This window comes from Pholis gunnellus (assembly GCF_910591455.1).
Source record: "Pholis gunnellus genome assembly, chromosome: 17".
NCBI classification, from domain to species: Eukaryota; Metazoa; Chordata; class Actinopteri; order Perciformes; family Pholidae; genus Pholis; species Pholis gunnellus.
Window position 1 is genome coordinate 11,233,158 of NC_136544.1, and position 27,244 is coordinate 11,260,401.

Sequence of the window (27,244 nt, forward strand, 5' to 3'; positions counted from 1 at the left end):
TACCTAAATAGACAAATCCCCCTGATCATAACATGCGGCTATAGCATCGGAGGGACACTGGGTGTTTCAAAGTGGCAATATCCCGCGGATTGCTGCATTGATATTACACTTTAATGCAATCTCAGGAGCCACTGAGCAGCCCAGTTTGATTGGATAATACCGGTACATTGAGCTCTCAGGCATAAATCTTCATTCCTATGTATAAATCACTCAAAATAGAGCAAGGGGATTTGAGTCACAAATCCAAAAAAGCAATAACCATGAAGGAGGAAAAGTCCAATACAACACATTTCCACATTCCACTGAGCAGTAACTGTTATGGCTTGGAAGGAGCCCAGTAGTATACGATGTAGACACGGGGCTCTTCAAAACACTTTTAAATGAACCAATCATCCCTGTAATTGTTATGGAGACAGTCAATCAGGAGGTAAATCCAGCGTTGTTGAGGACACTTGAGCACATGATGAGGAAGAAGCAACAATTACAGCATACAACAAGGGCTGTGAAAAGTGTTGTTTTTTTCTCGTTTTTTCATAAAAATAGCATCTGCGAACCACCGCACATATCCAAGATGTGTCCGTGTCAAGGCATCTCATACTATTTCTTATTCTACACATTATGAAAAAAGCAGGTTTAAGGAAAAGTCCTCTTTTCTGTAATTCCAGTCAGGGGTGTGACATTATTCTCCAGGCAGTTCCAGTCAGCTCCGGGTGAAATGTGGCTGCCCACAGAAATCAAGGTCAGAGTATCACCTTCTCCTATAGGAATATTTGGCCCACAATTTAATATTCTGCAGTTTTTTTTTTTCACCTTCTGTAAAACATTCCAATAGAGCTGTTGGAGCACTACTGACCTTGAGACCTGTCACTCACTATATTACTTTATTTCTTCACTGCCCGCTTTGAGGTTCACGGTAAAGTCTAAGTTGCTTGACTTCAAAGTCCTCTTTGATATGTCTTTCCTGTAGCATCAATGCTCAAACTGCTGACCCCAGAGATTGTTTCAAGAGAGTAGTGGATCTGATCTATAAGTCAGAGTTCATTAAAATTATATCTCACTTTATGGCCAGAAATATGCCCAAAGGAGCTCTGTGCAATGATGGGTTGAGATTGTGTTCTTCACACATATCCAAACAGAGGACACCACTGGACAGTGAACAGTAAGGTCTAGGCATTGCAGAAAAGTGCTGGGCTGCCACCTAATGGTCCAGCTTCATTGTCCGTGTATAAGTGGTGGATGAACATTTTAACCGTTTCCCAATTGGTGATGGCTTTTATGCAAAGCTCTTTAAGCCACAACTACGTACATTTATAGTGAATCCTCTACCAAAGCCCAGCAGTGTTTAAAAAATAATTTAAACATGGATTTACAAAGGTACACTCAGAGCTGAGTTTAATTAGACTCAGAACATGAATCGGACTGACAAACAAGTATTAAGAAATAAGACTATAGTGGGGTTTGTGGCTTAACGACATACATCCTCAGGCTACGAGTTCACACTGGCGTCAATGTGATTTGTGGGTCTGACATTTTTTGTCTGCACCGAGATAACAAGAATAAATGAACAGCAGGCAAGGGGGCTTGATACATGTGGCTTGAATTAAAGAGACACAGACAGAGGTGCTTGTATTCATGCCATTGCCTTTTTCACATTGGTCCCCAGAGTGATTGGCACTGCAATCACCGGAGAGTTTCCTGGCACCATATCCAACTGTTTGTGAAAGCAGAGCATAGTCAAGAATTCATATTCATACCGTGTCTTTCAAGTATTACCTACTCATAGTATTCAGACTCAGGGCACACTCACTTTTTTACTCTGACCGTGCAGGTGCATCAAAGCATCCAAATAATTGCAGTGGTAACCCATGCCATATGGTATCAAGATGGTTTAGCTTGCAAGGAAACCACTCTATATACTTCATGTAGATAAAACAACTCTTCCTCTGGGAAAAATGTAAATGACATTCTCTTCCCTTTTATCTGTCATCGAAACCTTTTCTGCAAATGGACTTTTATTCTATTTGGTTTGGTTGATTACCCAGGGCATATACATTAGGCTACTGAGTGATGGCATTGTAGTTCTGTGCACATACTGAATCTGCTATTTGCCGTGGGTTTCCATTGTAAATAAGATTTTAAATCTCAATGTGGCCCATTTAATTCAGATATGCTGGAGGCACTTCCAGAGGTATCAAACACTTTCTTCAAAATAAATTAACAAAAAAATAAACAGAAATGCAATGAGTCAGAGGCAGATCTCATCACACAGACGCTGATACAGCCAAATGTTTCCTCAGTAGCCTCACAGTCCTGATAAACAATGTTACTATTCATTCCCAATCACGAAATGGGAACAATACTGTATGTCTTAACACAAAACACCCACTCATACACTCATGCCACTAATTGCTCTTTCATGGTTACAAACCTTGGTATCCATCGCCAGTTAAGGTCCATGTGACCCTACTTCAATGTATTTTCCATGTTTTACATCCTACCCAGTGCCACTCTCTCTCTCACTATAGAGCACTGTTAGTCTCTACAGCTGTAACCACCTGTATGCCTTGCTGTATTTATTCAAATAATAATTAATTATAATAATCATTTACTTCTGTGCTTTAGCTGTTTACCGGGTCAAATACCGTACCCCATCATGCCTTAGCACCAAAAAAACAAGTTTGTTTATAAGTGCCATACGTGCTGGCATTTGTTGTAACTATGAGTTTAAATGTGTTTCTGCACACGACACCAAAATAGGATCCTGCACGTTTAATACAGTTAATGTGGTGAATGTGATACAGTTGTAAATTCTGCTTCGGAAAAGACAAGCACCTCACTGTAAATAAAAGCATAGAAGCCAACATACTGCACTAATGTCTGCAGCATCACATTACCATGATCATTACTGTTCACCTCAGTGCGCCTCATTGTCCACAAGAGGTCAGACATTAACAGCAGAAGTCATAAATAGTGTACTTAACACCCCTGCCTCTTGCGCCAAATGCTGCTGCACGTCGAGGCCAGAGTGCAGCTTCTTTTTTTTATGTGTCTCAATTTATTTGTGTAATCGGTATTTAGATTTTCAATGGGGAGAAGTTGGCACAGGCCATTGACATCCAAACGCAGCTCGTCTATTCGGTGTTTGAACACGTTTTCAGTGATGAGGGTTCACGTATCTTTATTTACTTTTCATAGTTTAAAGTATGCCGTGGCCTGGCCCACTTGACTGAACAGTGTTTGTCACGCCTTCTCTGTAGGAGGCAGGTTCATACCGTCACTCGATCCCGTGTCTTGGATACAAACGCTTGGCCCGCACTGAAGCTGTATATGTTTTAGTAGTTGCGCAACTTAACAGTTCACACAGAACTATGGGAACCGGAGTGAGAAGTAGTGACAATCTGTCCGGTTCTAAAGGTGTCATGGCAAAAAAAGAACTTACCCAATAATGTTCTGTGGTGATTCTAACCTCTACTAAAGTCGCGTTGATATTTTTTTTTTTTTTCACAAAACCTGGGAATATTTGATTGTCAAGATCTCGAAAGAAAGCGCGCTGTCAGTGGTTCGGTGGACTGACTTTTCAAGCAGGAATGGCCACTGCAAGACTTGATTACGTTGCTCCGTGGTGGACATACTGGCTGCACAATTTCCCCCACTTCAATTTATTTTTCCAGTCGGTCGACAACACTTTCAAGCCGGAGGAGGCGAGCTATCAGCAGGTTAGTAAATGTACTTGCGCGTAAAAGCGCACGTAGTTTCAAAAGAATCGCATCAGAAAAATCAGAGCTCCTGTGGACCACCGACAGTGGTAAACAACATATTAGATTCAGATTCAAACAAAAAGTTGTTTTAGACTGACAAACTGCTGTGTTGAGTGATAAACGCTGTCTTTTTCTCTCTTCTATGCATCAGTGTAGCGCCCTCAAAGTGTTGGTCTCAATGTCAGAAAGTAAGAGCCCATTCTGTACTGTAGTTCTCACATGATGACACATGACCTGTATTAACTGCACTGTATACTATTTCAGGTAATAAACAACATGTATCTATGTTTCTGCAAGTGTGCACACTGCTTAGAGGGACTACTAACCCTTCATTATAGTCTTTATTACTCTTGAACACTCAGCTTTAACATGTATATTGTATGTTATGTACTCTTTTATACAGTCTTGTTAGTATCAAAAAGGTAAAAAACATCAAACAACCTACTCCTTGTAGGAGATGGTTGTGTTCTGCTCTTTCCCCCAATACTTTCCATGATTTTATTTCAAGAGAAATTGGATTGTATGAGGCATATCTTTCACAGTGTAAAGCTTTTTTTTTTTCAAATTAAGTATTTAAATTTTCCCAGAATACATTTATAGCAATTTGAGGCCATGTGAATGTCCCAAACTCTCAGGTTTAGTGATGGGGACAGACTCTGGGCTGCAGGACCAGAGTCATTATAGATAAAATGGGCTGTGGGATGGTGAAAAACATGGGTTTTTCATGCTCAGTTGTTGCCATAGTTTTCCATCTGCAGTCAATCACTTCATTATCGCTGTTATATATTGTGCCTTCATGTTTTGGACTTAATTTTCTTCGCTTCTTGTCTGTTTGACTCTTGCCATATAAGACTTGGATTTGTTATTTGTCTACAAAGAGCTTGGATTTATTCTCACACAGTGTACAGTACAAATGAGTCACATGATATCACAACAGCATAGTTTGACGGGCGTAAATTTAATTAAAAATCGCTAATGACGTTCATATGAGACAAACGATCAACACTGCATTCTTTGATTTATTCCAACAAAATAAAATCTTTGTGTTTATTTGTTGGTTGACAGAAAAAAGATGTTTCCAAATCTAATTTTGAAAAATTGTGGACACATTGGTTTCCTGAATGATAACATTGCATACAAATTTCATTTTCAACTTGGAACGAATCATGACAGCACTGGCTGGGTTATATTACAAAATTACAACAGCCCCCCCCCCAATAAATATAAATGAGTTTATAAGTGTTGGTGTGTGTCTGTGTGTAAGGGCACTTCCATGTGGCACTGCTTGCTCCTTTTTGCCCCATTCATTTACGAAGAAGACGTTACCAAGGATCTCTGAGCTCTGGCTCGTTTCCTTTAATGTGCCTCTCTCTTCATGTATCAAGGTCCATGTGGCTCATTGAATCCCAGCAGTGTCACACTGGCACAGCTGAGCACTAGTCAGCGAGGAGTGAAGATAGCCACAGTGGCATCACGAACACTGTTGGAAGTCCATAAGGCTCACACAGCCCCTCAAGCCTGAGAATAATTCATGTTCTTCCTTCATTTGACATGTTCATCTGTTGTCTTTTGAGGAAAGTAGGAAGTGTAGAGCAGACACAGAAACATTTCCTGGTGCTTGTTGTTTGCTGTTTAAATAAATTAAACAGGCATACATACTTAAACCTACTTTATACAAACATCCTTTTGGGAAGATAAAAGATCAATGACCACCCGGTCAGTTACCGCAGACACTGTAGTTGTTTCCTGTCTCTCTTTCCTCCTTCTCATGCATCCTTTCCCTTCTTATGGCATTGCAGCCTGTGGAAATTGGAGTGCCTGCCTGTCTAATTACAAAATAATGGAGTGGAAAATTAGAGAAGAGAGTGGAACTAGCAGAATGAAGGGCCTGAAACTGAGTTATAGTGACATAAAATCTAACCAGGGCTGAAACCACTGTAGATTCCACACACTGCGACTCTTGACTCATCAAAGGTGTCCTCAAAAATCGATGATTAGTAAATGATTGGATTAAGGCTTTGGCCTGGATGCCAGTTATGGAAGGGCATCTCAGCGTGTCTGTATTGACCTATTTCGTTTAAGACACAATCAATCTTACGCCACTGGCTCAACTGTATTTTTTCCTGTGCATTGAAAATATTATATTAATTTATAGGCCACCATTTATCTTGGTTTGCAAAGCAATGTTCACCCACACCCCAGCAATACAGTATTTATTACTGTATGCTTGTTCACTCATCCTGAGCACTGTTTTTGTGAATCTAAGGGCAAAATAAGGCTCAGCATGACATAGCTTGAAACAGAGTTTGAATAATGAAGGACTATGCAAAGAATATGCTAAATAACGTAATTTAAATTCAGCCACAGTGTCAATGTCATCTAAATGCAATAATTAGTCACAGACAACGTACTCAAGGAACAGCTCTGCTTAGTCAGCCAGACCCAGACTTTCTGAAGTTGCGGGCACTAAAACCAGAGTGCAAACTATTTGCAAGTATAACCAATGTCATGCTGTTCTCTTGTCTTTAAACTAACATAGAGCTCCATGTTTTGAATTTGAGTCCACTAAATGTAATGCTCCTCAGTGATGATAAACGCTACGGGAGCCCCAGTTGGGACTTTCTGTTTCCATTATCAATGTTTGTGCAGCAGTGTAGACACTTTTTAAATGGTTGGCTGCTGTAAAGACAAACATATCAATTGGTGTTTCTGCTGCATTTAAACGCATATGCATTGGGAAATAAGCTACTGAGAACTATGACTAAATGGTCATATGACTTGTCTGTAAGGAAAAAATACAGGATTATAATCTCTTTAGTGTCAAGCAAGAAATTTCCCCCCAAATATGATCTGATGCAAATAAACAATGCCATATTTTTGTCTGCCTTGGAGCGTGCTGCCAATTCTGTATTTCTGTAAACTATGTACTGATAACAGCTTTGCAGTGAATTTAAAAAAAAAAAAACAGGACCATGGGGATTTATAATGACATAGTCTGTGTTTCATGTACATACTATTTAATACAGCATTCCCAGCTTCTCTATAGAGTGATTCTCTCCATCCTTCAGGCTTTGACTATTTTGTACACTCAGAAATCACAAGACCGAATGAAAGCCATTGAGTCACATGATTCTCCCCTCCCACAGCCCTGGATCATTTCTGTTCCCCTCTGAGCCACAGTCCAAGTTCTGCTGTGGCAGAAAAGTACAACGTTCTCTGCTGTCTTTTTTCACCACAAAACCTCAGACGTCTATGTTTCTGTCCCCTTTTGCTGCAGTGAGCAGTCATGATGATGATGATGATCATTGGATGAGGTAGCTACATGCTAACCTCAACAATATCTGCACGCATGAGTGTTGTCTGATAGTGGTGGGTTGTTTTCACTCAGGCTGTCAACCTTTTCGGGTGGCGGGGTCACGCAGCCTGACATCTCAAGCCCAGCTGTCTGCCTCTTTAGAGATATTTGTGGATATAATCTGCTGAAAAGTTCTTAAGCCTTGACTTCAACTGATGAAATGTGTTGCCTCTTTTCTCTCTCTCTCTCTCCACTTTCCTGCCCCAGTCTCTGATATTTCTAGCATGTGTTGGTGCAGTGGGTCTGGGTCTGAGCCTGCTGGTTGTGGCGGTATGCCTGGTCTGCATGTGTTGCTGCCGCAGAGACATAGATGAAGACACCAAAAAGCCTGATACCTGCTGTCTCACCTGCTCTGCTGTCATCACAGGTCTCATCATATGGTGAGTCTGAAGGGTTAAATGGTAAACCAATGCCACTGTGTTTCACACATTTGATGACATATGAGCATTACGCCCTGGATTAAGCCTCTCATCTACTTTGGAAGAACACTGCAACAATGTCATCCAGATATTCAGATAACCTGGGCTAACTTTAAGCTAGGATATGAAGCTCAAATTCAAATGTCAGTCAAATTATTTGACTCTATTTCATTCCACACAAAGGTTTTTCTCCACTACCTGCTTGTAACCAAAGGTTCAACCATTTCTTTCTAAAGAATACAAATAAGGGTATTTCTGGCAGGCATCAGCATCATCAGCAGGGCCCCTGATCAGCTGACGGCTGATCAGACTGCTAAATCGCTCAGCTGACTGTTCAGCTGACCATGCCCGCCAAAACTTTGACCGCTGATTGCTTAGCTTCGTCCTTTTAATTGCTCTCTACCAAACCGTAATGCTGCAGCTTTTGGAATTGGCCTGGTCTTTTACAATATTGTTGTGTGCTTTGTCCACTGTTTAAATTTGACATATACTGTCTCAACAACATATGATATGGTCGCAGGTATCTATAAATCTTCCAGAGCTCATAATTGCACTTTAATTTATGATATTATACTCCTGTCATAAACGAGAGCCACCAGATGACAGTCTCCCTAAGGAGTCACCAAAAAGACTTGACTGAATTTGCGTACAGATCCGTTCAAACTTGTGACATTTATCTAAGTGTTGGGCTTTAACTTTGTTAACTTTCTGTGTAGATACCAAGCTCCTACAGCACACAAGGCCTTTTGTGTTGTTAAGTGACTGAGCGTGATGCTGTTTAGCAAAGAGGCTCCGCTCTCTGCTCAGAGCTCTCATTGCTCTCTGTAGAAACTTGTACCAAGGGACTTTAGTATATTCATGTCGACAAGTTATGTATTTTATAATTTACAGATGCAGCATCCAATTAGATAATCTAGCTATAATTTAATAAACAGTCTTCACATTACAGGTTAGGTTTTTGTAAGTATTGTCTGCTCCCTCTACGCTTACTTGCTGACACCAGCATTTTAGCTTTGGCTTGAGATTGTGAAGTTGTTCCCTTTGACATGTTTTTAATGTTTAATCGCTATTGACTGACGTTATTGCTGGTCGTGTTGAGCTGTTGCAGCACAATTGAAAATGTGCTTGTTACACAGTTTTGATGGCTTTCTTCCCCGCTGGATCGGATCAAGGTAGACTTGTGTACAAACACAAAGAGAAGTATATAAAACAGAAATTCTCATATATGATATGGCATTCAACTGCACATATCTTTTGTTCTCTCATTATGCTGGCACGGCATTTAAGAAAGATCTAATTGTTCATTCCGTTCACTTTTTCCCAGCTTTTAATTGAGCATGATACTCAAAAAGAATTACATCTCAGTCGCCCCGCAGACAATGGAAAAGGGATCTAAGAGCCGCTGCACCTCTGTTTCTGACCCGAGGAGAATGAATGGGGGTCAATTAAGGTTAACAACAGCAAACAAATCTAATATTCTAAAAAATCCTTCCTGCCTGTGTCGGATTCTGTTAACCCCTGATGCAATTCATTACAGCAGCAACACACTGGTCTCCACAGAATCATGGCATTTATCTGTTCTTACTTGTTCATCCAGCTGGCCCATTGTTCTGCTCACAACATGTTTTGAATACTAAGATGCAATTGTCCAGTCATCACACACTCTGTGAAGTGATCCATCCTTGCAGGAACAAAGGCACTAAATATCCTGGAGTGCACATAAGCTCTAGTGCTATTGCTTATTGTGTTGCTTTCCTTTAGCTGCTGCAGACAGCCTTTTTTCAAAGCCACAAAAAATACTAATGCTTCCCTGGAGGCTAAACACACGACGTCCTGTGTCATTACTGTGTCGTTAGTGGGCCTTTCTTGTCGCTGACATGTCACTAGGTTGGCCACAGGGTTGATGAAGAGCTCATTGTTCAGGTTGCCGCAGATCAATCAAAAAGCTTAAAGCAAGTGGTCTTTAACCAGCTGAATTATGTACTTTTTTAAAACCACAAACATGCATTTATTCTTGTAAGAATTCATTTCATTGTATAATTTTTTGCTCCGACTTGATTGCGCAGATAAAGACCTCAGTGGCCCTAATCATAACCTGAGGATACTAGTTTAATAGATGATACACAGGCAGTGGTTTTCATTACGCTTACAAGGTTACAGGGACAGGATGCTAATGGGCTCACAAATAAACACACACCTATGCACATAAGCACTCATAGTGAGATATTACACACATCCTACGACATACGACAGGATGTATTAATGCTAAAATTAAACCTCACATCCTGTCTTTGCACTTCAATAACGTCCTTCATTGTCTTTTTCTCACTGCGGAGGATGATAGTGTTAACACGGCCATGTGTCTACCTCACTATTGTGTACTATTTGTGTGGTTTTGCAGCACAGATGGTGTTCAAAATCCTCAGTATGTGAGTCATTGGGAAAGTAAACTAGCACTTAGTTTTCCTTTATTGTGTTTTTCTGTACATGTGGTATCACACAAACAACAATCCTGCTCTGACTTCCTGTTATCTGAAGTTTGATTGATGAGCTCCCTCTAGCTATGGAAAATGCCCCTAAATGCAGTTGAAAGTGTTACTAACCTCCGACCTTTGTGTGGAGTGACCTCACCGCAATAAAGTATAATGAAATTGTGTCATCGCTCATGTCACTGTGGACTGCTAGCATAGGGGTACACTGACTCAGGGGGTTAGGGCATTAATCTTCCCCATAACAGAGGCTCTGAAAATCTCAGGCTGCAGGAAGGTGGTAAATAGGGATCCTGTGTGTTCCACTCTGATACATTTGGCCCTGAACGGGATAACAAGCTACTGCTGAAAATAGACGGTTTGATACAGTATGTTTAGCTCAGAATGTATGTGTGAGAGAAAGGGGTCAAACATATGGAAGTAATAAAATAGATGAGTGAAGGAAGTAGCACGGGACAACATGTGTTCTAAGTCTGCACAATAAAGGTTCAAAATTAAGAAGAAGATTCTAGAAAAACAATACAAAGCCTAGAGCGGGTCGCCCTTTGATCTAAAGATTGGTGGTTCGATTCCCGGCTCCTCCAGTCCATGTCGATGTGTCTTTGGGCAAACCCAACCAACACAGCTGTGCCTATATGGTGCGTGATTGGGTACGAGTGTTAGTTAGTCAGATTGGCAGGTAGCACCTTGCATGGTAGCCCCTGTCGTCAGTGTATGAATGGGTGTGAATGGGTGAATGACATGTAGTGTAAGTGTGCTTTGGGTAGTCATGTTTTAACGCTGTACAAGTCCATTTACCCTGATGCATATCTCCCCTAAAGCATCAATGTTCCCCTTTAGGAGTTGTGAATAGCATGTCTTTGTCTTACTTGTCGTCTAATAACCTCATGCAGTCTGTTATCAAGAAGTACCACGATAAAACAAACAGGGCATTAATCATGTTTATTTATTTACTCATTAAATCTGAATCTCTCCTTTTTTTCACAGTTCGGCTGTGGGAGTGGGTTTCTATGGTAACAGTGAGACCAACGATGGGGTGTACCAGCTGACCTACTCGCTCTACAATGCCAATCACACATTGGGTGGCATCAACAATCTGGTGAGAGACGCATGCCAAGCTCCCTTCAGTCTACAGTCGTACAAGCATCACAAATATTAGATGATCGATATGTCAGTGTAGTAAATAATAATCATTTTGCTGTGAATGAATTGTCCCAAGCTTGGTATATTTTGGCTTTTTATTTTCAATTACTAACATTTTTGATTAGCTATGGTGACACAAAGCACCATCTTACTCGAAAAAGTGATTTACAGCTGGCAGACACCAGAACCCCTCCTCTACTAATGGGGTGTACATCTGTCTCAAAGCCAGCACCTCACTGTGGGGGGTCTGTATCCGCTTTTTGTCACAGTGAAGAAATGGAGGTGACTGCTGCCTCAGGATTTGTAAATAAGGGATTCTTGCTATACAACTGCTGACCTGCATTCGGGGGAGTTATTTGGGAGGCTTAGAGGGGAGGAGGGATAGGGAAGAGGAAGGAGAGCGAGGGAGTTACAGCAAGGCCCTGCGAGTAGCAATAATCTCAATGAGGAAGAAGAGGATTAACTGCATCTGCAGTGAATTAATGGATGTAAAGCCTCTCCTCTTTCCATCTCTCCCAGTCTCACTATCTATACTGTGTGTGTGTGTGTGCGTGTGTGCATGTCCATTTCACCATCACACATCAACTTAAAGGCCTCATATGCACACATAGTGTTTCAATGTTTCGACCCAAACAGCTTTGTGTACACTCTTTTCATTGTGTTTGCTTTAGATTTAGAGTTAATCCATTTGTAGCTCGCACTTTGTTTCATGTGATACAACAATTTGGGTCATGATGGATAAAAGGGATAATTATAGAATATACTCTTAGTTGCCAGTTTATTATTGCCCTGCAATAAAAAAATAGTTTTTGTTGAAACTTGTTTTAGAGAGGTGTTGATTCAACTTTGTGGCATTTTGGAAGCTCTGTCCACTCTCTCTTGTTGTTATAAATGTGTTATTAGAAACTTATCTCAGTATAATTCAGCAACATCCCAAATTACATCCTCCAAAATGACCATGAAGTTGAATCAACACCTCCCTAAAGCAGTTTCAGTTGTATTGGACTGCATTCAGTTCAGTAACCTGGAAAAGGGGTGTAGTCTGCACGACAACATTTTCTTCGTGCTGTAGGAAGTAAATGAGATTCAGCTCTGAGGATTTCACTTCCTTGCTCCCGACTTTCTCTGCAGTTTCTAGGTATTGATTTGATCCTGTAGCATGATGTATACCATGGCAGCAAGAGGAACATATTATGTTCCCCTGGGAAACAAAGGCTTTCTCACTCGCAGGATCATAGCTGGATGTAATGTATTCCACTTACAGAGCTGATGAGCTGGCCGGCTGTCCATCCAATAAAGCCAAAGCTGCTTTAGTCTGTGTTTAGTCTTGAGATTGAGAAAGTAATTTCTCCACTGGTCTTTATTATTTTACCAAATCCTTTCTTGGCCTTCATCTGTGTTTCAAACTAAATTATTTTACAATTTCACAACACATCCACGCAAACTCACACACACACACACACACACACACACACACACACACACACACACACACACACACACACGTGTGTATATATATATATACAGTATATATGAGGCTCCTGGGAGGTTTGTGATTTACACTAGGAGCTGTTTGGCACTACTGATGGCTTGTTAAGGCTCTTCCCATCATACATTATGCACTCTCACATACTGCGAGGGCCATAATGTCATAAAGGGAAAGATTTGATCAGGACGACTATTCTGTCTCTCGCTATTGAAGGGGGCTTTTTATTGTTCGCAGGCATCCTTTATTAGAGCTTTATTTCCAGTGTTCCGCTTGTAATATTAAGAGCTCGTCAGCAACTGTCCGGAACAAATGAGAAAACATGGCAATCACACTATATCTGCGCTTCCAATTTGCAACCGGCTACACTTCTATATATATATAGCTCTTTCTCTTTGAAAGTGAAAGCTGTCTTGTGATTCTTGGAACAAAATGATTACTGTCTGCACCATCAGTGGCTCTGGATGTCCCTCTTCAGTGTCCTATTTCTCAATGTGTTACGTAGCTTGACTCTAAACAGTTGTGATTATTTATATACATATATGTATATATATACTGTATGTATATTTAATTATTTAGTTTATATATATATATATATATATATAGTTTTATTGTCACAGTTAATACAGTAAATCTCAGCTACATAAAATCACGTAAGGCAAAGCAATTCAGTTGCATGTGAATTGGCACTCGGAGTGCTGCTACTGTGAGCCTCAAATCAGTGAGTTTCATTTAACAGGCATGTCCAATATGGAGAAGCCTCCTTGTGACCCGCTTTCAGTAAAAGTGAGCTTTAATCCATTTTAAGAGAAGACGGGACTGTCCAGATTAGGGAAATGTGGATCACCCAGAGCAGCTAGCTGATGGATCCCATTTCTTGCACTCAGGCATACAGGCTCGCAGATAAGATTCGGGGCATTGTGGCAGGAGCTGTGTGAGATGATGAACATAGAGGTGGGGAGTGAGAGAGCAGTTTACTGGCAATCACATATCCCCCCTGGGAGTTCGGGAGTGGAGGATGGGCCTGTATCTTTGCCTCATCTCCACATGGACACTCTTTCTTGCGAACAAATCACTATCCCTCTAGACTCCCTAGAATTTAATCAAGAGTGTTTGAAATGTTACACTGTCAGGGAGACTGACTGAGATTCGTTTTTATCTTCTTCGTGGAAAGCTTTCGTAGCGTGGGAATGAACAGCCTTACTCAGAGTGTGAAGAAGTCATGGGTGTAATGGAGAAGAGATGATAGATAAAGAAAGAGGGACTGCTGCAAACCGCCTCAGATTAGAATATAGAAAGCAACCTCCGCTCAGAATTAGTGGAACCTCCTATTCAGTGTAATGTTAAATATACTGTTTCTGAGTAAGTGTAGGGTGTTGTGTGTGTGTCCTTCTTAAAACAGGTTCCTCTTGCTAAATTATTGTGGGTTTAAGAGGTCCCTTTACTGTATACTTACTGTTCCCAGAACTGTTCTTTCTGGTGGAGAGTAAGCGAAAATATCAACACCATTCTCATATCTGTCTGTTAAATACAAGGCTACAATTAGCTTAGCTTAGCACAAAGACTGGAAACAGGGGAAACAAGTAGCAGTCTGAAGCTAACAAAGTGTTCCTTCAGAAAGCGAGTAAGCATATTTCCCAAAATGTTGACATTTTCCTTTAAATAAAAAGAGAAAATGTATTGTCTTTCTGCAAATTACATATACTCATGTTTTCACAAATATTAAACCCAAAGCTATACAATTAGATTCAATTGCTTCGTGTTAGTCCATGTATTGAAAGACCAATCAATTTAAGTGACAGCAGGTTTCACGCACATATTTTCAATCTTGATGGCAAAAGTTTCCTTTTTGTTCACATTTGCAGAGCGTATTGTACCTTTAATGCACTTTTCTAGAATATCTTTATACAGTAAGTGGGTCAAGCTCTTGTGCATGAAATGTGGCTACGGCGGAGAAACAATTTCCTGTCAGCATCTGGCTTAAATTGACCTGTTTCTAACTCCATTGATGCTGTGAAAGTGCAGGCATTTACTGCATCACATTGTTTTTGTTCAAACAGAAAAGTAAAATGTATTTACTCTACTCCACCATGCCTCCTCCCACTCCATTCTGATTATCAAAGAGCCCTGTGATAAGAAGTCTCCCTGGTATTGTTATCAGTATTCCACTCTAACATTGTTTACCTGAATAAAACACACGGTTGAGAAGAAAAGTTAATCTTTCCCCTAAGGGAGTACTCCTTTTGGTTCTTTCCCCTTTCTCTATATTTTCAATCTTCTTTTTATGAATGTCTTTTTATGAATTTATTTATGTTCCCGTTTCCCTTAGACCCTGTTTTCTCTCTGACTCTGCTTCACCCCCCCCCTCCCCCTTCTCTCTTATTCTGGTACTACTATTTCCTTTCATTTCTTCTATTCTCTGATTTTGGTTTATTTTCTAGGTTGCAGGATCTCTGGGTAATGTTCAAACTGGACTCAAAACGCACATAGAACGCCTGGATGAAATCTTTAGCACGAGGACCGACTACCTCCAAGCTCTTCGCTTCATGCAGCTGATGGTCAACAACGTCATCCGTGAGATGACTACTCTGCCGGATATAAAACAAGCCAATGTTGACTTGGCAGCTATCGCTGACCAAACTGCCTTCATTGAGTATTACAGGTAGGTGGGGAGATTGACACTATTTGATTTTGTCTGTTATTGGTTGAAGTAAACATGCCCCTTTAGAATGGGACAATACAGTATCTGATCCAGACGAGTGACAGAGCAGATGGGATTTTATTGATCTTCCCTCTGGAACACAGACCGGAAAAGCTATTTTCTCTTGATTGCTAAATAAATGAAAGCTGAAATTGAGCTTATTGCCCAGTGTGCAGTTTGAGATCTAATGCTTATGTTCCAACAGAATGTTATGCATGGCAGAGTGGCTATTAGACCATAAATGATCTCCTTACCCGCAGACCACTGCTCACATTGATTGCAATTATTATTTTCATGTGGGTTTCTCTTTGAGAACTTTATTTTCAAAAAAGGAACTGTGAAGAATTACTGAGAGGCCAAGATTGAAATTCAATAAACAGAGAGGAAAAAAATAAACTCAATCATCAACAAAGTAGTCCAAATAAATATAATATCCAGCATTAATTTAGGACGGGGATGGTAATTTATGGCACTCCAAAGGCTGCTGCTCCAAACTGTGAGTGTAATTTTATAGCTTCGGTGGCTTGTTTTATTCCTCAGCACATAAAACTTAATAGTGCTGTTATGCTGTGAAGTTTCACATTTGCAACCTGTTCATTACAGTACTGTAGGAGTATTTTGGACTAAATTGGAATGAGTGACTCACGGGAGACAGCTTTAGGGTAGCGTGGCACCTTCTGCAATAGCATTTGTTTGATTTACATTATAGATGCAAAGTTAGTCAGGGAACAGAGCTCATCTGGATGTATGTGAGCAAGTCCTGTAGCGACCTGAAGTTTATTTCATCTAATCAAATTCATCCCATAACTCCTGTCTGTCCCAGTAGGTTGCAGATTTAGTAGAAGTAAATTGCGGTGTAAAGCAGTCATTCTGAAACAAACTAAACACTGAAGTGCTATTGCTTCTTCAGCCTCGTTTCACCTTAATTTGACTGATAAAACACATTTTAAATCATATTTGTCACCACTTTTCATTGCTTACGTGCAATCTGCATTCTACAGTACGCACTGCCGAATTCAAGTCTATGCCCTCAAAAGAGTAAAAAAAGATATGCATAGCTCTTACTTATCTAAGTGTGTGGAGCAAGAGGATTAACAGCACAGTGCATCGCTTTGTTTACTTGTTATGAGGCTCATCTCCCTGTGTCTGTGGACGGTTGTGTTAGTCACCTCGCCCCTGCTTATATGCGAGATAGGCCGTCTCAGACAACCTTCACTGCAGCTACATTTTAAAAAAAACGTTATGCCTGAGTGCTTTTGCTTAATATTAATGCATATGTATGCATATTACATACGGAATGTGAGGGAGTTCTACATATATTGTCGTTATAAAAGTGCAAAGAGAGAATGGGTGTTCAAAAGGACTTGTCTGTCCCCATGCAAACGGTCTAAGAAAGCAGATGATTCATGGTTGATGACCTCAAGAGTCCGTCTTGCTGGTTGCCATGTAAGCCTGTGTGTAGCAGAAAGTGTGTGTGTACACAACAATACAGCAAAAACTTCGGCATAGCTCTGTTGTCAAGGTCTTAATCAGACCTTCTACCTGTTGCTAAAATAAACTGTAATGCCCAACTTTAATCATGAAATAAGACTTTATTTGTCTAATCTAGTGCAGCTTTGGTTATAGCAAATGTCTCTGACTTTTGGCACGACACAGCACAAATATGCACAGTTGTATCACTGGTAGTGTTCTCTCACTGACATATTTCCATTATTAATTGCATGCATACATATCCCCACATGGTGTGGTGTAATATCCTGTCATGACACCAGATCTTCTTTTGGACTACAGTTGCTACTTTGTCTCCTGGGCTTTGATTGAATTTCATGCAGCCATTGAGCAATGAACAGCCTGTGGCACGGCTTTATTGATGAACTGAAAATGTTATGGCCAACCCAGTGTTAGTCGAACAAGGGAAGAAATTACACCGTTCTGTTTTCCAATATTATATCCTCCCTTCCCTATTCTGTTTCTGTATTCATCCCTGTCCCTGTGCTCAGACAAACGATCCGCAGTTGTGTTTGTGCAGATAAAGTAACGTGCGGCCTCTTTTAGTGTTTATCTCCAACCGTATTCCCTCCTCTGTGAGCAGTCTGTTTTCAAAGTCTATTAGTGTACATCCAGACTTCCTCACATAGTATGAGAGAATCATATTCTCTGGTGACCTTGGTGTACAGATTTACAACAATACTTCTCAGCCGGAATCTTCAGAATTCACCATCCTGAACGTCAGTGTCTGTAATTTCCTTTGTCATTGCTAAAAGATTTATAACGCTACCGGGGCTTGTGGAGTTAAGAATGAGTCACGAGCATTCCCACGTGTTTGGTTGGTCAGAGCACACTCACACACTCGCACGCACACGCGCACACACATACACACACACACTTCAGGTCCAGGCTGCCTTGTGAAGGACATTTTCAGTGCTTGAAAAATTGATGCCTATGGATTTGTGGTGCTGAATTATTAAGCCAACAGGCTGGAAATTACCTGAAACAGATGGGCTCTAACTAGGAGACAAGAATGCTGATGTACAGCACACAGATCTCACACTTTCGGTCCCGAGCATATGTTGGGCCAGCACTTCCCGAGGCTTGTCCACAAAGTATGCAGTCTGCAAGTGAAAGCGTTCAGTCAGAGTTGTTATACTGATGCCTCCTGTCTCGTAGATGGCTGACCTATCTGCTGCTGCTGATCCTGGATCTGGTCATTTGCTTGGCTATGTGCTTGGGGATGGCCAAGCAGTCTCGAGGGCTGCTCATCATGTAGGTACCCCGAGTGTGTATGTGGAGGTATTCGCTTTTAATCTTGTTTCTGAGGCCTTTTTTTGATTTTTCTTGTGGCCGATCAATGTCCTCTTTGGCCTCTGCCTGGATCACAGACTGCAGGCAGACTGGGCACCAGGCAGCCTCACTGGCTCCATATTGGCCACTCCATTAACGGCACCAGCGATAGCATTACATCTTCAAATAGCACTGATAATAGCACTGCCCTTATCCGTCTCCTCAGTGACTTGCATTATATTTCCACACACAATTAAAGGCAACTCTATGGTATTTTACGCTCAGTCAAACCGACTGATCAGTTTGCTGAATGTAAATGTCATGTTTTATATCAAAATTGATCAAAAACACAGTTGTTTCTCCTGTAAACAATCGAAAATAAGAAATGGAAAGATTAGTAATAGTAAATTGCAGCCATTAATTTGAACCAACTTCGATAAGACAAGCATATCCACAGCCAGACTTCCCATCCCATTTGCCCAATTTAGTACAGCCTACGTGTCGGTGTTAGCAGAGGATGCCCAGGATCCCTCCTCACATCTCTCTCTGATGGGTCTTACTAATGCCTATTGATCGCACAAGCAGGATGAGTCCGCTCCCTCAACTAATTATTAAGTGCTCTCAGGCTACTTTATGGGTGCTTTCAAGAAAGTCCGAGAAGTGAGTTGAGAACAGAAGCCCTCTGTAACCTTTTTACATCCATCAGGAGGCCATTCCTTCTCTTTTTGGTGGTTTACCTCCCTAAAATGTACATCACGTTCTCTTGTTTCTGCCAGTGATCACAAAGAAATTGGGGTTAATAGTGGGGAGTTTCTTTTATTTCTTTTATTTTTTTTCATAAAACCACCTCCACAATGTGAAGACCCTGTTGAACTCATCACTCTTTCCAGACAAAAGGGGGCAGATAACACAAGGGGTCGACAAAATCAAATATTGTGGCAGCTTCTGATTGACAGCAACATCGCAGAGTGATTGACAGCCATGATTGACAGAAAGAGCAGCCAATTAAGATGCAGCCAGTGGACTCCAGCAGAGCAGAAATGACAAAAGGGATCAAAAGTCCCCAGACTTCAAGTAGTATTATCTTTAGCTGTGCCGTTGTGAGACCTCTATTAAACAAGTGCTCCAATCAAACATATATGAATAGAATAGATCATTTCTCTTTTTTTATATTAGTCTCGAGCAAACGAGTAAATTCTCCATGGAGTCGTGAGATAATTTATCTTTATATCACCCTCATAATGAATAGAATTACGGCCGTATCGTCTAATCTACGGCGCACCAGTACAAAGTGTTGGGCCTCTGTCTTCAGGCAGCAGGAGAGCAATTCCCAAGCCAACGCTGAAAAGAATAAATCAAACGAACTAGGTGAAAAAGAGCTGAAGATCATTGTTACAAAGACAAGCTGATTCATCTGCTCCTCCCCGTGTGTCTTTGTCTTTGTCTGTGCCTCCCTGTCACCTCCATCTTTCTCTCCCTTTTGCTGTTTTCCTCCAGGATCATGGCTTTTGTAGTGCTGTCTGTGATCCTAAGCTGGGCCTCACTGGGAGCGGGCACTGCTACAGCTGTGGTGAGAAGACACTGTCTTTCTTTAAAATCCTAACTTACTTGCTTCTTAGTTATTTATTCATGTCGGGTTACATTTTATATTCTGCTTTTGCAAACCAGTTTGTTATTTTTGAACCCACAGTGTTGGTGGAAGGTGGTGGTTCTTGTGTTAAGCTTGCCATTACTTTCCCAGTGGTTTTACTGTCAATAAGCATGTGTTCTTGGACATCTTTCCTGGTTAAAGAGTATCCGTATCGGTTTGTTCAGTCGACAGCGGGCACTTTTCTACGGTCAGTCATGCAGTAAAGCTGATTACAAGTCCCAAGCGTTTTAGGTTTATCAACCCTGAGCCCTATCGTTGTAAACAAAGCTGTTTCTAGCATTCATTACTAGCCCGGTTTTCTTCAAAATCTCTTCTTTTGTTGTGCTCAGCTTTATTTGTCTGTCGGTCCTCCTTATGTCTGACAGATTGCGCTCTCTTCCTGTCGGTACGCCATGTGTTCAGTACATCTGGGCTTAGTGTGTTTAATGAGCTCATATTAGGGGGCACTGTCTGGGGTAACAAAGACTAACCCCTTACTTCCAGCATTCCTCTATTCCCACTGTCTTTTCTCCTCGATCTCCTTGCCTTCTGTAGATTACTCTGTCGGTGGATTATCCCCAAGGAATTTACATCTGGACAGCTGTTTAAGTGAGGCAAGAAGAAGCGAGAATGAAGCGGAAGAGGGGTTGATAGCTGGTTTTAACCTGGAATTAACTACACAGGCGTGAAATATAGACATATCTTGTGGTTCTCTGTGAATGCAGAGCTTCTCTGCAGGTGTAAAACCCGATTACCAATATCACGGACTGTGCCTGTGGCTTAGTTTAGCCCATTATAGTAGAGCATGAACCCGCATTCAAACCAAAATAGTTGAGCACAGCTTTTCTCCAGCAAGCATCTCTTTGTCACTGTGAGACTGTCACAGGTAGGGCTGTCCTCGACCAAAGACATTCTTCGTCCACTGTCACTCGTACAATTTTGTCGACTAATCTAGCAGTTGATTTAATTGGTTTCTCCACAAATAATCAAGCAAAAGCACCACTTTAATTATTGTGTCTTCAAGAAAAGTTGTAATTATCAAAAAAACACAGTTTTCAGTCAAATCATTTGAGTATAGGACAGTATGCAAAATGTAAACTTTTTGCACCTGCACATCATTACTCGAAAAATTGCATGGTGCAAAAACATGGTGTGTCTTGAAAGCAAGGTAGATGATGGTGGTGGCCTAGAAAATGTTCATGAATGTATACATATTTGATGAGACGAAGCATAAACAAAATGTCCCCGCTTGTATAATGAGATAGTGATGACGGGTAACAGCCTAACAGTGCATGACACACGTTGCTGTACAGTTTTTGCTGAGAACAAATGTCATGTGATCCCAGTCCAGTTTAAAGATGTTGGTAATCTGAAATTGAGGTGAAATAAGTGTAAATCGAAGATTATTTGGGCCTATTGTGTGTTTTGTCTTGCTTTAGTATTTCCACGCATGTTATTTAGTTGCATTTCATGTTTTTGGTTGTTTTTTTATTTTGTAAAGTGCTTTACAACGAGAGGCTGCAGAACGATACTTTTGATTGGGGCTGAAAAGCAGTGGACTCAAGAATTATATTAGAAATAAATGACATGAAGCTTTGATGTTTCATTCGGCATCACAGCAGATTTCTTGATCCCTTTGAACTTTGATCAATTTGAAGAGCGGCCTGTTATTTTCCCCAACGATCAATTATGCATGTCTTTGAGAAGTTAAGTTATTTTTGTTTTGCCCTCTTTTTGTGTTCGAGGGAAGAAGTGCAGAGAGACAGAGTGTGACCCTTAATTGTTAATGCGTGCCCGTTAGCAGGTCTCCATGGATGTTTTTAAGAGCATGAACATATTTTAGTAGATTTCAGCGATGGTCGTCAAAGCAACTAATGCTCTACATGGTCAATACAGCACGAGGCCAGCCCCTACACACATGTTTCTGTGTGCTCGTTTAAAGCATGTGTGTGTGTGCATTTGTGACGATACCAACATTTCACAGACTCCCTCACTGTGAAGTTAAATGGTGATAACAATATTGTACAACAAATAGTTTGTGTTGGGTGAGAGATTCACTATAACTGCCCAGTGCAAACTCAGTTTCACTCACTTGCAGCACAATAAATTGGATCTAGTTCATAGCTTGAATAGATATTGCACTTCTTTCTGGTCTATACTTGCAAGATTACAGCATGTTGTTGTTTTCCTACAGGGCACCAGTGACTTTTGTGTGTCTCCAGACAAGTTTTTTGTGAACCAAACCAAGGATTTCCTCAGTGCAGGTGATTCATTTCAACAAGCAGAATTGCACAGAAAGCCTCTCTGTCATTGAATCTTAAGACACAATGCTAATCTGTCTCCCTGTCTCCCTATTTCTCTCACCCTCCAGATGTTGCACACTATTATTTGTTCTGCAGCCCGAATCTACCAAACCCTTTCCAACAGGTATTGACAAAATGTCCAAAGTCTCAGCTGTCTGCTTACACATGAATGTTACACAGAGTCACACGCTGGAAAATATACTTCTATTTCAAAATAGTTTTTTCCTTGTTAGACGCCAAGCTGCTAGATCATCATCGGGCCCTAATCGGATAAGCTCTGAAAAATGAGCCCCCAACACTAATTTAATTACTTAAAGTGATAAACTTTGATCAAAGAATATTCCTCTTTCATATGCCGTTCTCCAAAAATTAGCCGTATCTTTTACCCTGTGCATAATCTCCGCCTTGGGGTACTCTCACAAGCAACATTTCTGAGTTATTTATTCAATTGACTGTATATCATGCATAAAGGCAACCACTGTTTAGAGGCAGCTGGGACATTCTTAGGAAGGAGGAAAAGGAAAGGAATTAAGAATCCTGATTTATTTCTATGTTTAAAGACATCAGCCCATCACTTCTTGCATATATGACTTTGGAAAGAAAGATTTAGACAACTCAGACATTCTTAGGAGGCTAATTATTGGTCCTTGAATTGCAACTGCATTACAAATATGTACAATATACACATATTCAAAGCCAGCTGACTTAAACAAAACCTTGTATTATAAGCACTAAACTCAATTTTTCTTCCATTGTATTCTTTAATTTGAAATGATTTACAACTAGATGTCGATTGCAAATGTGGTCTTGAAACTGTCATGGCTGTGAGATAAAGTTTTGTAAGAGGCATAGGGCTGAAGGTTAAGGTAATCCTACTGTGTATGACCGGGTGTACCAGATGAGGTTTTCAAATTCATGAAGAGGACGACGAAGTCAGCCTCCATGATCACTTAATCTATCTCTGAACCCAGTGTAGAGTCGTGGAGCACAGAGAGAGAATGTGATGCCCCCTCGCAAGTGACAAGGTTTTATTTTTCTTGAGTAATGCTCCACCTGCACCACAACAACTTGCACGGCATCATGCAGTTTAAGATACCGTGATCATATTACTCCTTTTTAATATTTGTATAGTTAAGATAGTTCGAAGGACAGTTAGTTCGGATTTTTTTTTCATGAGCAGTGCTGTTAGTGTACGGCATGCATTGAGGGACTTTGTGAAGGATAAATCCGTGACCAATATTTAAAACCTGCATGCTTTGTTATCATCACAGTATCCATAGGGATTAAAATGATGCCTGTTAAGTGGGGAAAGATAATCTTTTCCTCCGATGGCCTAGTTGATATAAATATTGCTCTTTTGTTTGAGCGTGAGATTGGGTTGGGGGGAACGGGAGGAGGGACAGTGGGCGAGACGGTTGGTGGCTAATCTGGGCCTATCTGTCTGGAAAGAAATGTGTCCTAAGCGCATTAGAAAGCCTCTTTTAACACCACATTACTTGTTGACATGATCCTCTCTTTGTTTGGTGTGTGGATGTCTGTGCATGTGATGTTGGTGGGCGATTATGTTTTTTTTGCAGTCTCTGACAATCTGCCAGCGTTCTGTGACCACCATGCAAATCCAGATCCAGGGCTTGCTGCAGTTTTCTGTGCCCGTCTTTCCCACTGCTGAGGTAAGTGGCTGGCTGACAGTCTTTTACAGACCATTGGAAAATGTGTATCATTCTCTCCCGTCTTTTATACCTTTTTATACAGAGAGACCTTTTGGGGATCCAGCGACTGCTGAACTCTACCGAGTTCAGTCTACACCAGCTAACGGCCTTGCTCGATTGCCGCGGGCTGCATAAGGTAAGGTCAGATTCCTACCAGGACACTTTTTAATAGGGCTGCTTCCTAGCATAGCTCAAAGCCCCTCGGAGGAACCAACTTGACTGATGTTTTAACCATACCTCTGTGTACTTCTCATAGACCGACCTGTTTTTATACACCATTGCAAGTGGCGTTACACTCTGCCTCTGCTAAAGTGGCTCTATCCACCAACCTCACTTTAAAGTTTACGTTTGCAAGTTTCAGATTGTCAAGAGTTTTATCTGTAAAGGGAATAAGATATCTCAGTGCTTCTCGCTGCTGTGATCGCAAAACATCAGATGGCTTTTATGGCTTTTAGATCCTATGACTATTGTATTCTGCGTGTATTGTAGGTGAGTCGTTTTTTAACAAAAGCATATAGACACGGTAAGGTGGAGGGTGGATGTGCTCTATTGTCACATCTGTATTCGCTGCGTCAGTGTGGTGGTGGTTTAGTGAACGCGGAGGTCAACATGCATGCCAGTAACATGTGAGGATACTCTAACAGACTTAATAATGCTGAATAACAGTGACCACACACACAAAGATGCAAACGTCGACACTGTTCTCAGAGCTGGTTAGTCAAGACAAACAAAGAATGCATGTCTTACCTGCGTGTCATCGGAGTAACATGAGTGTCTCAATATAGAAAAACACTGCATTGTGTGTGTGTGTGTATAAAGTGGTCCGTCCATTTCTGACATATCTTCCGTGACAGGCTACAGTAAGACAGAGAATTCATGCTTAGAATAGAGATCTAATGTTGCCCTTTGAAATACATGACTAGAATGGAAGTCAATTAAATGTAGTGGCATAAACAACATGTTTGTGTAGTCCATCAGTCTGCCCATGTTATGTTTGTCCTTAAAACTCTTTTAAGTTTATGGATTGATCTCTGTGGGTTTAGAAGAATAGTTATACTAACCTAATACACCTAAGTTCTGTTTGAAAGGTAATATTTCTACTGGACACTGACAATAACTGACTGTACTATATGTGTCCATTCTTCTAGGACTACCTGGATGCCCTAATGGGTGTGTGCTATGATGGGGTGGAAGGGCTCCTCTACCTCTCCTTGTTTTCTCTGCTGGCTGCCTGTGCACTCTCTGCCATGCTGTGTGCGATTTTCAGAGTGTGGACACTAATGGGCAGCAGGTCAGAACCAAGCGACCCCCTTATCCCATTACGTACTGCCGACAATGCACAAATTGTTAACGCCTGCACTCTCTCTTTTTCTCTCTCTGTGTGTGTGTGTCGGTGTACCACTTTCATCCAGAGACAAAGAGTATGACGACATAGATGAGGAGGACCCATTCAACCCCCAGGCACGGCGGATGTCCTACAACCCCAGGAGGTCCAACATCCACAGTTTTTGTAGTTATACCAGCAGCCTCAGTAGCCAGGCCAGCCTTCATCCACCTCCGCAATCTGCCTCTAATGTCATGCCACCTCCTGAATACATGTAAGATCAATAGATGATGATAGTATATTATCATTTGCGTGTGTCATCTCTTACATTTGCCCTTTTTCTTTTCCCTCTCCGCCACAGGAATCAGTCCATGCTGTTTGGAGGGAGTCCTCGATATGAGAACGTGCCGCTGATAGGGAGAGGATCCCCACCTCCCTCGGTGCGTTGGCCCTATGAGGCACTAGTGTCCCTAGTGTGATGACGATGATGGCGCTACTGACCTCAGCGCTGCTGCAACACTAACAGAAAGCATGCATAACAACGTCATGAACAAAACAATGCATGTACACTGTATAAAACCTCACAGTGTCAACAGTTAGTGAGGAGAGCTTGCAAGTGATGGAGGACTGCTCTCTGCTGGCCATTTACTGAAGTGCATACACTTCTAGCCCAGTGCCATCTCTGTATGCAGACACACACTCTCACTACTAACCTCTGAGCATATGCTCATGTTTTTTTCACCATTGCCTTGGATTGCAGTTCTTATTCTTAAAACGTAATGGTTTACTGAGACTAAGGAAATAACCACAGGTTTTCGCTGAATAAAGACAGTGCAGGTACCTCGTTTTAATGGTAGAACTCATAGTCTTTAAGCGTGCAGTGTGCCTCCAGAGCTGAAGATAGATGATTAAAAAAGGCTCGTAAATCTCATTGAGGTGAAGTTTTTTTTTCTGTTACGTTTTTTTTGTTTGGGTGGCTGACAGCGTACCAAAGACTTGAAAACACATTTTGAGAGAAAGAAAGGGAGAGAATGTGGAATGGACCATTGATTGAAATGTTAGTGTACCTCTGAGAGACTCATTTTTAACAGGTACTGGCATGTTTTCTTTGTTTTGTTTTGTTTGTGTAAAGGAGAATTTTTTTTTTTGTATCAGCTCCGCAATGCATTTTGCTCATGCTATTATTTAAGCTGTCTCTCAAAATGTTATCTAACTGCTGAATATTGACCACTGTTTTGTAACTAACCCTTTTATTATTTTCATTTTTTTTTTACTCAGACCTTTAAAAACCGTAAGTTTTTATCGTTGTCTGACTTCTTCCCTGGTTTGTTTTGATTTCATTTTCATTCCACTCCTTGCAACTGTGGGCTTACCTCTGTGGTGATGCTTGCTGTGCAGAATGTTTTAACCTATAACACCAACACCCTCTTAACACTCCATACAGTACCTCAGCTGTGTGACCTTCCGGTACTGTTTTATCCACAGAGTGTTTTATGTGAGTGTAACTTATTCTGTGACCCCTGACTCATGCCCTCTGTCTGCTCTTCACCTGCTCTTTAAGTCCCCCACTACATGAAAGCACCACCCCGATTCCACAACCTCCTAATTATTAAAGAGCAGCTCATAATTAAAAGAAATACTCTCCAAACTTGGATCAGTTCACACAATTTAAATATCTAATTTGATTTAAAAATGCTGTTGTTTAAATGCAGATGTGCTAAACTTTGTTTTTTCAATCATTTCCCTTGCAGTACTCGCCCAGTATGAGGACCACCTATCTATCTATGACTGACGCCCAGATCAGACACTTTGGGACTGACTTCCAAGTGTAGCCTGCTGCCTACTGAATCCTTTTTAGAGAGACACTGTCTGAGACTCTGGGTTCTTACCGAGGATGCTGTCTTCATAGCGTAATCCTGTTTACGGGAGCTGCAGCCTGCTGTCCCAATCTGAGACATGAAAGCAGGCCATATGAGGCTATTACCTCAGAAACACACCAATGCAGTGCTCTGAAAGCCCTGCATGCAGTTTTGAACTGAGAAAGCCTCTAAAACTTAATCTCAAGACTGTTGTTGATGTTATTATGATGTTTGGAAACACTGTTGATCCAATACGAGCATTTCTGTGAGCCAAATCAGGAGCCTCT

At 41.1% G+C, this 27,244-nt stretch overlaps 1 protein-coding gene across 1 annotated transcript; it reads left to right on the forward strand.

Moving 5' to 3' along the window:
* Positions 1 to 3,587: 3,587 nt before the first annotated feature.
* Positions 3,588 to 26,930, forward strand: ttyh2l (tweety homolog 2, like; the record flags this gene model as incomplete). The annotated part of the gene is made up of 14 exons (XM_079177007.1): positions 3,588 to 3,716; positions 7,321 to 7,493; positions 11,009 to 11,120; positions 15,092 to 15,312; positions 18,019 to 18,114; positions 19,630 to 19,702; positions 21,957 to 22,026; positions 22,134 to 22,189; positions 23,643 to 23,735; positions 23,818 to 23,910; positions 24,923 to 25,065; positions 25,187 to 25,372; positions 25,460 to 25,538; positions 26,850 to 26,930. 14 exons carry the CDS (start codon positions 3,588 to 3,590, stop codon positions 26,928 to 26,930), a joined length of 1,605 nt encoding a protein of 534 aa, XP_079033133.1.
* Between the last annotated feature and the right edge of the window lie 314 nt (positions 26,931 to 27,244).